This window comes from Dermacentor albipictus, chromosome 10 (assembly GCF_038994185.2).
Source record: "Dermacentor albipictus isolate Rhodes 1998 colony chromosome 10, USDA_Dalb.pri_finalv2, whole genome shotgun sequence".
NCBI classification, from domain to species: domain Eukaryota; kingdom Metazoa; phylum Arthropoda; class Arachnida; order Ixodida; family Ixodidae; genus Dermacentor; species Dermacentor albipictus.
The window spans coordinates 37,866,930-37,879,822 of NC_091830.1; the positions used below are offsets into that span (position 1 = coordinate 37,866,930).

At 44.8% G+C, this 12,893-nt stretch overlaps 1 protein-coding gene across 1 annotated transcript in view; it reads left to right on the plus strand.

Moving 5' to 3' along the window:
* Positions 1–2,231: 2,231 nt before the first annotated feature.
* LOC135911854 (uncharacterized) overlaps positions 2,232–12,893 on the plus strand; it is a 53,357-nt gene continuing 42,695 nt past the window's right edge. The window contains exons 1-2 of the mRNA XM_065444187.1: positions 2,232–2,487; positions 3,425–3,535. Of these exons, the coding sequence (XP_065300259.1) occupies positions 2,337–2,487; positions 3,425–3,535 (262 nt within the window). The 5' untranslated portion in view covers positions 2,232–2,336. The remainder of the gene's footprint in view (positions 2,488–3,424; positions 3,536–12,893) is intronic.

Below are 12,893 nucleotides of genomic sequence, written 5' to 3' on the forward strand. Positions count from 1 at the left end.
ACACAGTTACTATCGTTATTTTTCGTATTAAGAATGTAATGCTCGTCAGAAACAAGGCGCGAACGTCGACGACACATGCACCGTCCAGAAAGGTTCATGAAAAAGACAGGAACTGCTACGGATATGCAGGTGTTGATGTTGTTTCCAAGAACCAAACTGCATGCATCTTTTACGTTAGGCCCTTGTTCTTATCGCGCCGGTATTTGACAGTCATGAATGACGAAATAGCCTGAACTTCTGCTATAATAAAAATGTATTGATTAATCATTTATTTGTACATACTGCAGCCCTTTAGGGCCGACCAGAGTGTGTACAAACAACCAACGTGTGACAGTGGTGTGCACGGATAGGAACACAAAAATGCAAAATTATCTAAAAAATTGATACATCAGCTTTGAAATCTAAAAACTGAAAGAGAGGTAATCATCGAACTTGGGACCTGGCAACAGATTCCAATGTTCAATTGTATGGCGCGAAGCGCTGTTTTCGAACGTAGTAGTGCGTGGATATACTGGCGTGATATCTGAGGCATGGTAACCCCTCGTTGATGCATGGCGAGAGGGCGCTAAAAGGGAGAAATCTGAGAGGTCACAGAGGCAGTTCTTGAACGAGTACACAACCTTCAAAGATTCTATGTACCACCGTTCTGAAAAAAGCTGGAGATTTAGTCCCCAAAGAGGAGCCAAAGGTGAAAATTCTAGCTCAAAGCGACGGTGAAAAACACGAGGTTGAATGACACAGGTTTCTGCTGAACTTACTCAATGCAAGTTTTTTTGCAGTGTTCATACGTGTTCGAAACGAAAGATGCATGTTTTAGTATTGGCCGAGTCAATGTTTTGCATCCCACCAGTTCAATGCCTCTCGGGGCAACATATTAGGCGTGGCGGCGATAACGAAGTTTCGTTAGCGCTTTTCAACAGAGTAATCCACCGGGTGACCACACATATATTTTACGGAATTCCTAAAAATCTGCTGTGGCAGATAGCATAATTATTGTCCCCGAGTTGGCTTATTCGAAGAGGCTAACATTACAAGAGTGAGAAGTACAAGAGCATGTTCTATTATTCATAGAAAATTCATGAATATACTTCTTAACGGATTACTCGAGGGCCCATATTGAATTTTACAAATTGTAGCGGTAAGCTTGCAGACGCATCCACTTACAATGAATTTCCAGAATCCCAACCGTTTCGAGATATTACTTCCCCAAGTGTGGAGCGTAATACATAGGCGTTCCAGTTGCTTCTCTGCTTCAATTCATAAAAACTGACTGTGCTAAAAATGCAAGTTGAACAGCAGTGCATTTTCACGGCAAATTTGATGGCGCGTATCTCCGAACTGCTCTCAGGAACGGAGGAAGCCTACAATTAGTGAATAAGAAACTAGAAGTAGGTAAGAATGAGATGTATACGTTAAGACACAAAGCCGGAAATATTATTACCAATATGGATAAAGTAGTTCAAGTGGCTGAGGAGTTCCATAGACATTTATACAGTGCCAGTGCCACCCACGACGATAATGGAAGAGTGAATAGTCTAGAGGAATTGGAAATCCCACAAGTAACGCCAGAAGAAGTAAAGAAAGCCTTGGGAGCGATGCAAAGGGGGAAGGCCGATGGGGAGGATCAGGTAACAGCACATTTGTTGAAGGATGGCGGCAGATCTTTCTGCAAAACTGGCCACCCTGTATACGCAATGCCTCATGACCTCGAGCGTAACGGAATCTTTGAGGAACGCAAAAATAATCCTAATCCATAAGAAAGGGGAGGCCCTGGGACTTGAATAATATTACACCGACCAGCTCACTGTCCGTTGCCTACAAAGTATTTACTAAGGTAACGCACATAGAATCCGGAACACCTTAGACTTCTGTCAACCAAAGGACAAGGCAGGATTCCGTAAAAGCTATTAACAATACACCATATTCACACTATCAATAAGGTGATAGAGAAATGTGCGAAATATAACGAACACCTATATATAGCTTTCACTGATTACGAGAAAGCGTTTGATTCTGTCGAAACCTCAGCAGTCATGGAGGCATTACGGCCCCGTTTACATGAATGCGACAGTGGCGCATCGCATTTCCGAGCGCATTATGGGGAAGGCGATGCGTCGCCGTTTACATGTAGCGCATTAACTCTCGCGAGAACGTAGCGCCACATGGTGTCGTATAAGGGAAGTGCAGCCGATTTCCGGTGTAACGGGTTTCCGGTTGTGCGCCGAGCGCACGTTGGTGGCTGAGTGCCGACTGTACCGACTACCGAGAGCTTGAAGCTTGTGTGAAATGCTTGGCAATGCAGCGTTCCGTCTGCACATTATGCTACTTTTGTCGGCATGGGCCAATTTCACATCATCTTGTACGCTGTCGCCTGCATGCAGCATCACCAGCGACGCCGTCGGATACGGTCGGCCTACATGAAAGCACTTTTGCGCGCAAGAGGGTTGGCGACGTGCTCTGCCGTCAACGATTTGGTTGTCATGCAAGGTGAGAACATTTCTAAAGGATCCTTTTAGACAGACACTGTGCTATACTTGTTAATGAGAGCATTTAAGCCCGCTAGTACTCCCAAAACGAAGCAGCATACGAAGGCGAGTGGCGTTTGTTACGAAGTACTTTTGATAGCAGTCGCGTCGTGATCGGCAACAATTGCTGCCACACGGTCCAGAAATTATGATCGAGTGAGTGAGCTTTAGCGCAAATTCGCGATCGAAAACATCCATGTAACGCCGGGCATCAGTTTGCCCCACCGAGTACCAAAACTAGATGCAGCAGAGAGAAACGCCTGTCAAAGCTCCATGCAGCTGCGGTGGGTGTCGGCGACGCGACAAGCGTCTAGTGGGGAGTTCCGGCGGCAGGAGAATTCGCTGTTGACGCCGGATTCCCTAGTGTAGAAGCGCTTTCTTTCGCTGCCGGCGCTGTGGCTTGTACGCACGGGATGAAGCCTTTGAAGCGCTATGTAGAAAATCATTGCGCGCGATAACCAAAACAAGACAAAAGTGATTGCTTTGCTTTGCATCTAGTGCGAAAAGTAACGGATGCTTTCTTACGCAGCGCACCATCACGATGTTCGCATTTGTGTGGCCTGTACATGTATTTGAACTGACCAAAATAAATGCGTCAACTCTGGAAGTTAGCAGTTAACATCAAGATTTCTTTATTCATATCCCAACAGCTTCTGCAGTGGAAGCAGCACGTTTTTCATGCTTCAAACGTTCTTAATTTCACTGCTATCTCACATCGTCCCACAGCACACACATTACCCAATGCTGTCTTCTGCTGCATTTGGTTGCACTACTATTGCAAGCAACATTTGGCACTTCATGTGGCGTTTGTGTACATTTTAATAATTATATTGTTTATGTGCTGCTTTGCATTAGCAGCTATTTTCGAAATAATTCATGGTTTCTCTCCTCTATTATAGGGTCTTTGCTGGGAAAAAAACGGAAGCAGAGAAGTGTCTGGATGAAGATTCGTTCTAATGACTGGTGGGACCGCATTGTGGCAACAGAGTTCACCGACGAGGACAGGAAAGGTAATTTTAGAATCAGCCGAGCTTCATTCAATGAACTTGTTCTACTTTTGAAACCATTCATGTCGCCAAAAACATATTGCGTGCGACAACCACTACCAGTGCAAAAGAGAGTGGCTATTGCCCTTTTCAAAATGGCCAGCTTCAGTGAATATAGGGTGGTAGCGAATCAATTTGGTGTTTACAAAAGCAGCGTCAAAAATTGTGTATACATGTTCTGCCAATCGCTTGTACAGCATCACCTGAAGAAATACCTAAGCATACCGACTGCCACAGAAGCTGGAGCTATTGCCAGGAACATTGAAGCAAGGTGCCACCTCAGCAGGGATCATTTAATGTGTACCACAGTAGCGGCCGCAATGTTGTGGAGCATGCCTTTGGAAGGCTAAAGGGGCGATGGAGAGTGCTACTGAAGCGAGCTGACATAAATTACAAATTCATGCCGACGGTCATAGTAGCTGCATGCATTTTGCACAATTTTTGTGAAGAGGGAGGAGAGACAGTGAATGATGCGTGGATTAGTGATGTTAGGTCATCTGAGGATGAGCTTTACCAGCAGCCTTCAACCAGACCTCTGCACACAAGCTCTGTTAGTGAAGTGCGGGATTTCCTTTGCGATTTCTTGGCTGAGAACTTTCCACTTCGGTCTGCATCGTGGTGAATTGTTTCTTGTGAAGTTCTGAAGACACTTAAATGAAACAGTTTGCAGCACGGTTTTTAAAAGCAGTGTTTATTTGCAAAACGTAGACCTTCCTCACTTCACTGTTGGTTAGCAGCATTACTTGGGCTACTGCCTTGACCCTGAGGCTGTGCAGAAAATACATCAAGTCCTTCTTGCTGATTGAGTGAAAATGGATATGGCATCTGCCCAAATAGTGCTGCAGGCTGGCCAAATGCTGGCACAGGCTGTCTGGCCAATTATGCCATCATCGCTGGAGTTCCTTCAAGAAATGATGCTGTGATGCCAGCCATCACATCCTTAAAATTCTCATTTTCCTGCTGCAGCAGCTCTTTCTGCTGCTTAAACAGAACTTCATTCTGCTCTTGAAGTAGTGCAGCTGTTCTTTGATGCTGCCGTTCTAGTAATTCGCGCAGTGCCAAGGTGCTGGTCCTGACCCGCTTTGCCGGTGGCATGGTAGAGCCAGTGGTTGCTGCAAGAAACGGTGCACCATTGTAATCACCATAAACATAGAAAAACCTTTGTTTTTGGTCGCACTGTTACATCACATGGGAAAGCCATTTCAAAGAGTTGCATCCAAAACAATACGTGAATTAGATCCGACGCATTGATGTTACGAAAACCATTATGCCCGTAGCTTCCTACCTAGCATTGTTTGGCTTTATGCAAAGTACGTTCGGGGGAACCAATGTGTTTATGCAAGAAGAACCGCTATGTGCCTTACGCAAATGTGTGGGTGTGTAAAGACAGCAGCAGTATGACGCCGCTGATGTCATTTCTATATTCGCCGTTGGACGCGAGCTTACGAAATGTTTGTTTGGTTCTGCACGGGTACTGGACTAGCGTAGAAAAAGAAAATGCGGAGTGCAGCATGATCAGCGGCTCCATGTTATGCCATCACATGTACGTATACAAACATTCCATGTGGTATGCGCACATGTATAAACACTCATTTGTCCTCTGTTCCCTCTGCCTGTAGGAACTGCACTACTCCATTGCTAAGAATAGACCGTAGCATTAAGAAAACACCATTTACGGCTTGAGCTCACCTCTGAGCTTTGGCTGCCACCAGGCGAGGCGAGGCTTTCAAAGTGCGAACCCCTCTCGTCATCACTCTGACCTGAATTGAAAATATGGTGGTGTCACTGCATAACTCACCGTTAAACATACATCTGCTCATTTCATTTATGTGTAAAACAACTCCTTTGCTCACAACATTTTATTTTCTCAATTTCTCGATATGCTTTGCTACAAGCATAATTAATTGCTTCTTGTTCTTCTGTTTCTGTTTCCATGTACATAAGTATTGTATGCATGCACACATTGCTTTTGCTGCTTGACCGTTAGCTGCTGTTTTTTAACATGTGGCCCCTTTAAAGTTGCACAATAAAACACCAGTTTGCCAGTGATGCAAATGTCTTCAGTGTTTGCAATAAATGAAATCATGAAACTCTGGTGGCTTGTCTAAATGTTCAAGTGCCAAAATATCGGAGATCACAATTTCAACAGGAGAATTTGTTTCATCCGGAGAATGCAGCTCTTTACTAGTTGTTGGTACTGGTTCACAGCTAACATTTGCACACTCGGTGCGCTTGTGCCCACACTCGCTTTAAACTGGAAGTAGGTCGTGCGCTCACCATCGCTATGTATGTATATATATATATATATATATATATATATATATATATATATATATATATATATAGCATGTGTGTAGGAATTTTGCCTTGGCAGCCTTCATCGACTGCTCATGCATTAGCTTAAAATGGCGTGCTGCTTCGAAAACGACGTCCGAGAACCGAGCTGGGCAATTGGACACTGGAGAAATAAAAAGTCGTTCCGCTTGTTTTCCCTGTGTTGTCATCGCCGGCGACACTGACAGCGTCAATGTCGAGGCCATAGTGATGGGCCTCCACCATAGCACGGTGGCACAGAATGGCACCTAATTCTTTGTACCACCTCCATTTCGATGGCACCGCGCCGCTCAACATTTGTAGCTCTCTTTCCTAGCGAGAAAAGAAATATTTTTCGAAACATGAGTGTAAGTCTGGCAAAGCCTTTCAGAAAATCAGTGAGCTCAGTAAGACAACTTACCTTGTTGTATTTCCCCTTTACATTCTTCCAATGCGTACGCAGTCGTTGCCAAGTCCGACAATATCCAATTAAAGCCATTTCTTGTTGTACCTTTGCGAAGTGGACTTGATTTCGTTGGTGGCGCGAATCTAGCAGCTCACCTATATTTAATTCTGATATAATGGCATGGAAAGCAGCGGTTTCCTCTGCGGAGAAATAAGTTCGCGTAGAGCTCGCTGCGGCGAACGAAATTGCCGGGGGGACGCCATTTTGCTTCTGATTCGGGCGTTGCTGTTCTTTTTTTTTTCACCAGCGTGGCAGTCCCGCAGCTAATTCCTTCCCATAATTCCTAATGCGACAATGCTGCGTTTACATGCTCCACGAGAGTCGACTGGCGTCCGTAAATCTACCCTCGCCTGGCGCATTAATGCGATGCGCCTTCCTAGCGCATTACCGCTGTTTGCATGTATGCGATGCGCTAGAAATGCGATGCGATGCGATGCGACACTGTCGCATTCATGTAAACGTGGCTTATGTAAAAATACTGCAAGATATCTATAGCGGCACCACAGCCACCGTAGTCCTCCATAATTAAAGCAAAAAAATCCCAATAAAGAAAGGCGTCAGGCAAGGAGATGCCATCTCTCCAATGCTATTCATAGCGTGTTTACAGGAGGTATTCAGAGACCTGGATTGAGGAAAATTGGGGATAAGAGTTAGTGGAGAATACCTTAGTAACTTGCGATTCGCTGATGATATTGCCTTGCTTAGTAACTCAGGGGACCCGTTGCAATGCATGCTCACTGATTTGGAGAGGCAAAGCAAAAGGGTGGGTCTAAAAATTATTCTGCAGAAAACTAAAGTAATGTTCAACCTTCTCGGTAGAGAAGAGCAGTTCAATATAGGTAGTGAGGCACTGGAAGTGGTAAGGGCATACATCTACTTAGGAGAGGTAGTGACCGCGGGTCTGGATCGTAAGACTGAAATAATCAGAAGAATAAGAACGGGCTGGGGTGCGTATGGCAGGCATTCTCAGATCATGAACAGCAGGTTGTCATTATCCCTCAAGAGAAAAGTGTATAATAGCTCTGTATTACCAGTACTCACCTACGGGGCAGAAACCTGGAGGCTTACGAAAAGGGTTCTACTTAAATTGAGGACGACGCAAGGAGCTATGGAAAGAAGAATGATGGGTGTAACGTTAAGGGATAAGAAAAGAGCAGATTACGTGAGGGAAGAAACGGAGTTAATGACATCTTAGTTGAAATCAAGAAAAAGAAATGGGAACGGGCAGTACATGTAATGACAAGGGAAGATAACCGACGATCATTAAGCGATTACGGACTGGATTCCAAGGGAAGGGTAGCGCAGCAGGGGGCGGCCGAAAGTTGGGTCGGTGGATGAGATTAAGAAGTTTGCAGGGACAACATGGCCACAATTAGTACATGACCGGGCTAGTTGTAGAAGTATGGGAGAGGCCTTTGCCCTGAATTGGGCATAACCAGGTTGACGATTGTGATGATGATGATGATCTCCGAACTTGCGTCATTCTGGAAAATAATGTTATGTTTCCACACCTTGAAAACACACCGGCTACAATTAATACATTGCAATACATGTGCTAAAGTAATTGTTTCCAAAAATAATTGCTGAAAGTTTGCTAATTATCTAACATGCGTTTCAATTTCTTCTGCAAGTAATTGCGCCTCCGAACAATTCAGCTGCAGGACTAGAATTACGTCATTTGCAACAGGCTATTGTCAAAATTTCTATAACCTAATAATGATCCACCCTGAACCAAGACCATATGCTTGAGCCAAGAACCCTTAATTATTTGTTGTGCAAGGCTCTTGCTAGTAAACACCATTGCAATTGTATTCGAAAAAGAGTAATTTCGCCCAAGAGGCGAAGCACCGACTGGGATCACAAATTAGTGGATAGGTGTACGAAATAAGAATACTTCTTTTATGCGCTGTATGAACTTGTAAACATTCTCACGCTAAATAAATTAACAACGATATTATGTGTAAGCGCGACTATACACAAACAACGCTTTCTCCGTGTGTCTGCTTTACGGCCTTGTTCCGTCGCGCTTACAAAGTCTATCATGCATTCAAACCAACTATCCTGCCAACGTATCTTAAATAAATTAAGAAGCACGGCGTCACGCGCGCGCACGTAAGCATGAACACACCTCGCTCGATGAGCGCGAAAACTCGCTCTCAAAATGGTGGAGTGAGGAATCGTGGCAGCAGCAAGCGAATTGACCTTCGTCCATATCTCCCTTCAGCGCGAACTAAAGGACTAAAGCACATCGCATACGAAGCTACAGGCACTACGCGCACTCGGCAAACATCGCAAAACTCTCGGAAGATAAGGCCCGCCCGGGCACCTACTTTGGCCACATCGCTGATCACTTTTAAGATAGGGCGTCATCACGGCATTGCCGTCAGCAGCAGCCGCCAGAGAAGAACGCCCGCCTCCCTCAAACCCGTGGCCTGTGCGCAAAATTAGAGGTGCGCTTCCAACTTCCCCGCTCGCTCTGGCGAAATTGTGCCGCGTTCGCCGGCTCATCCTCGCAAGATTTCACTCGCACATACAGCATACGGTGCATGGCGATAGCTTTATCGCCCTTTGACTATTTACGGATGTCGACGGCAGAAATTCGCCTGGAGTGTGTAATAATTGCCATTCCAATAAAAGTCACAGTCTCGCCCGAAAGACCACGCATCGATTGAGATATGAAATTAGTACACAGGTGTACAAAGTAAGGATGGTAGTTTTATGAGCCGTGCAAACTTGGATGTATTAGCCTAATAAGTGAATTAACGAGCGTGGTGTAAGCGCGCAAGCAAACATGAGCACATCCCACTCGATGAGCGCGGACACAGGCTGTCAAAACGCTGGTGGTAGCAAGCGCAGCAGCAGCGGCGAGCAACCTTTGTCTATCGCTTCAACGCAAGAGCGGCGAGAATACGGCGCGCACAAAGGTATAAGGCGTGTGCAGATTCCTTTCAAGATAAGGTGAGCGCGGCCATGCGCTGCATTGCAAAGCACAGAATTGTTGGCGGATTCGAAGGTGACACCCGGCTCCCTCCCTCCCGCTCTGCCTCCCACTTTCATCGCTCTCGCGGACGAGATTGAGCCGCGAGCGTCAGTTCCCCTTACGCCCTGTGCGAAATACGCCGTTGCTTCCGGAGCACAACGCCGTCGCCCCCTCTCTCCCTCCCTCCCTACCATCCTCCACGGCCTTTCACAAAGCGGAAGACGGCGCCTTTGCTCTGCGCCGTCCTCCCTCGCTAACGCCAGATTAGGCCACGATCATTGGCTCCTTTCACGTGCTTTAACTCGTACATACACTACACTGCGCGTGCTGACGGTGTTATCGCCCTTTGACTTTATACGGAACCTCACAGCGACGCCGACAGCAGAAATGCGCTTGTCGTTATGATTGCTGTCGCGATGAAAGTAGGGATATCTCTCTTTTTGTAAAAGTCATTTTAAGCGTTATATGCATTTTTAGCTTTCATTTGTCACCGCCATAATTCATGCTACCACACCCTCATTTCAGCAGTTAGAATAGGGGACAGGACCGTTAGTGATCCGATAATAATAATAATATTTGGGGTTTTACGTGCCAAAACCACTTTCTGATTATGAGTCACGCCGTAGTGAAGGACTCCGGAAATTTTGACCACCTGTGGTTCTTTAACGTGCACCTAAATCTAAGTACACGCGTGTTTTCGCATTTCGCCCCCATCGAAATGCGGCCGCCGTAGCCGGGATTCGATCCCGTGACCTCATGCTCAGCAGCCCAACACCATAGCCACTGAGCAACCACGGCGGGTGAATGACCTGATAGAAATTGTTGGGTCCATTGGGTAAAAGCCACTAAATATTGGTTAAAGACTGGTGAAAGTGTTAAATGATCTACACAGCCGTAAATTAGATGTTCTTATATTTCTTAAACAGCCAATGGTTGCTTAATGGCTTTGATGTTGCGCTGCTAACCACGAGATCGAGGTACCAAATCCCGGCCATGTAGGCCGCATTTCGATAGGTGCGAAAACACCCGTGTGCTTAAATTAAGAGGAAGCTCTAGCTCGCCTGCCCCTATCTAAATGCATGTAAAAGAAGAATTCGTTGTTGTTCGCAGCCGCTGCACCGAATTTGAAGAGATTTGTTGCATTTAAATTAAAAGCTTAAATTCTAGTGAGTGTTTGTTTCGAAATTTCTGCTTAAGTCGTCAATTCTTGAATAAAAATTGGCAAAAATTGCAAATTGCCAGAAAATTAATTCATCAAGTTGACACCTGTTCCACTCAGCAATGAAAAATGATATCACATTTATCTGAAATGCATCTACTTAATAGTACTTCTAAGGTGGACAAAATTGATAAGTTACGCATGATTTCCAACAAACTTAGTAATATAAAAAGGTGGCTGTTGCAGAACATTAGTACACTACGTAATGAATTCACGTAACATAAAAATTTGCACATCAAATTCATCCTCTTTGAATGTACTAATAGGCGCAGTTCACAGAACTGAGATATGTATTCTTTATGCAGAGCTATTAATGTGCAAGCTTCGTGCTTCTATGTTTTTTTCGATGTTTCGAATTTTTGAACATATCTTTGATAATATTCAAGCCCCTAATAGAAATTCCGCATGCAACAGTCACTAGGATTTGACTTTCTATCTCAAATGCAAGAAATTTCAGTAAATGCGTCCAGGGGTTATCTCAGAAAAGCGTCGGAGTTGGACCTGAGCTAAAGTGTCCTCTTAAAGTGTGCTTTAAAGAACCGCAGATGGTATAAATTGCTCCAGAGTCCCCAACTACGACATGCCTCATAATGAGATAGTGCTTTTGGCACGTAAAACCCCATTATTTTTTACATTTATTATAAACGAAACAGAGTGGTCAACGTTGACGTTTCCAACGCATTATTATAAACCCCATTATTTTTTACATTTATTATAAACGAAACAGAGTGGTCAACGTTGACGTTTCCAACGCATTATTATAAACCCCATTATTTTTTACATTTATTATAAACGAAACAGAGTGGTCGACATTGACGTTTCCAACGCTTTAATATCTGCTGTTGTCTCGAGTTAACTCTAATTTCTGAATGAACAAGGGGTTCTAGAAATATAAGAGTGTCCATTGTTCACATTGAAAATGTGATCATTCATCAATGCGTTGGCGAGCGTCGAACATGAGCTGGCTTTATGTTGGGCAACAGCTGCAAGGTAGTCGTCGGGTTTATGGCCATTTCTACGGCTTCAATCGGGCGGTGAGCTAGCCGCAATGTTCGGAACACTTGTGGGCAATCTCTCACTCCATCGCGAATGAGCATGATAGGCGATAGATGACTAGCCGGCCGGGGCTAGTGGCGGATATTTAGAAGCAGCTTTCATCATCAGCCTGGTTACGCCCACTGCAGGGCAAAGGCCTCTCCCATACTTCTCCAACAACCCCGCTCATGTACTAATTGTGGCCATGCCGTCCCTGCAAACTTCTTAATCTCATCCGCCCACCTAACCTTCTGCCGCCCCCTGCAACACTTCCCTTCCCTTGGCATCCAGTGCGTAACCCTTAATGACCATCGGTTATCTTCCCTCCTCATTACACGTCCTGCCCAAGCCCATTTCTTTTTCTTGATTTCAACTAAGATGTCATTAACTCGCGTTTGTTCCCTCACCGAATCTGCTCTTTTCTTATCCCTTAACGTTACACCTATCATTCTTCTTTCCATAGCTCGTTGCGTCGTCCTCAATTTGAATAGAACCTTTTTCGCAAGCCTCCAGGTTTCTGCCCCGTAAGTGAGTACTGGTAAGACACAGCTATTATATACTTTTCTCTTGAGGGATAATGGCAACCTGCTGTTCATGATCTGAGAATTCCTGCCACACGCACCCCAGCCCATTCATACTCTTCTGATTATTTCCGTCTCATGATCCGGATCCGCCGTCACTACCTGCCCTAAGTAGATGTATTCCCTTACGACTTCCAGTGCCTCGCTGCCTATTGCAAATTGCTGCTCTCTTCCGAGACTGTTAAACATTACTTTAGTTTTCTGCAGATTAATTTTTAGACCCACTCTTCTGCTTTGTCTCTCCAGGTCAGTGAGCATGCATTGCAATTGTTCCCCTAAGTTACTAAGCAAGGCAATGTCATCAGCGAATCGCAAGTTACTAAGGTACTCTCCATTAGCTTTTATCCCCAATTCTTCCCAATCCAGGTCTCTGAATACCTCCTGTAAACATGCTGTGAATAGCATTGGAGAGATCGTATCTCCCTGCCTGACGCCTTTCTTTATTGGGATTTTGTTGCTTGCTTTATGGAGGACTACGGTGGCTGTGGAGCCGCTATAGATATCTTTCAGTATTTTTACATACTGCTCGTCTACACCCTAATTCCGTAATGACTCCATGAATAAAGAGGTTTTGACAGAATCAAACGGTTTCTCGTAATCAATGAAAGCTATATATAAAGGTTGGTTATATTCTGCACATTTCTCTACCACTTGATTGATAGTGTGAATATGATCTCTTGCTGAGTAGCCTTTACGGAATCCTGCCTGGTCCTTTCGTTGACAGAAGT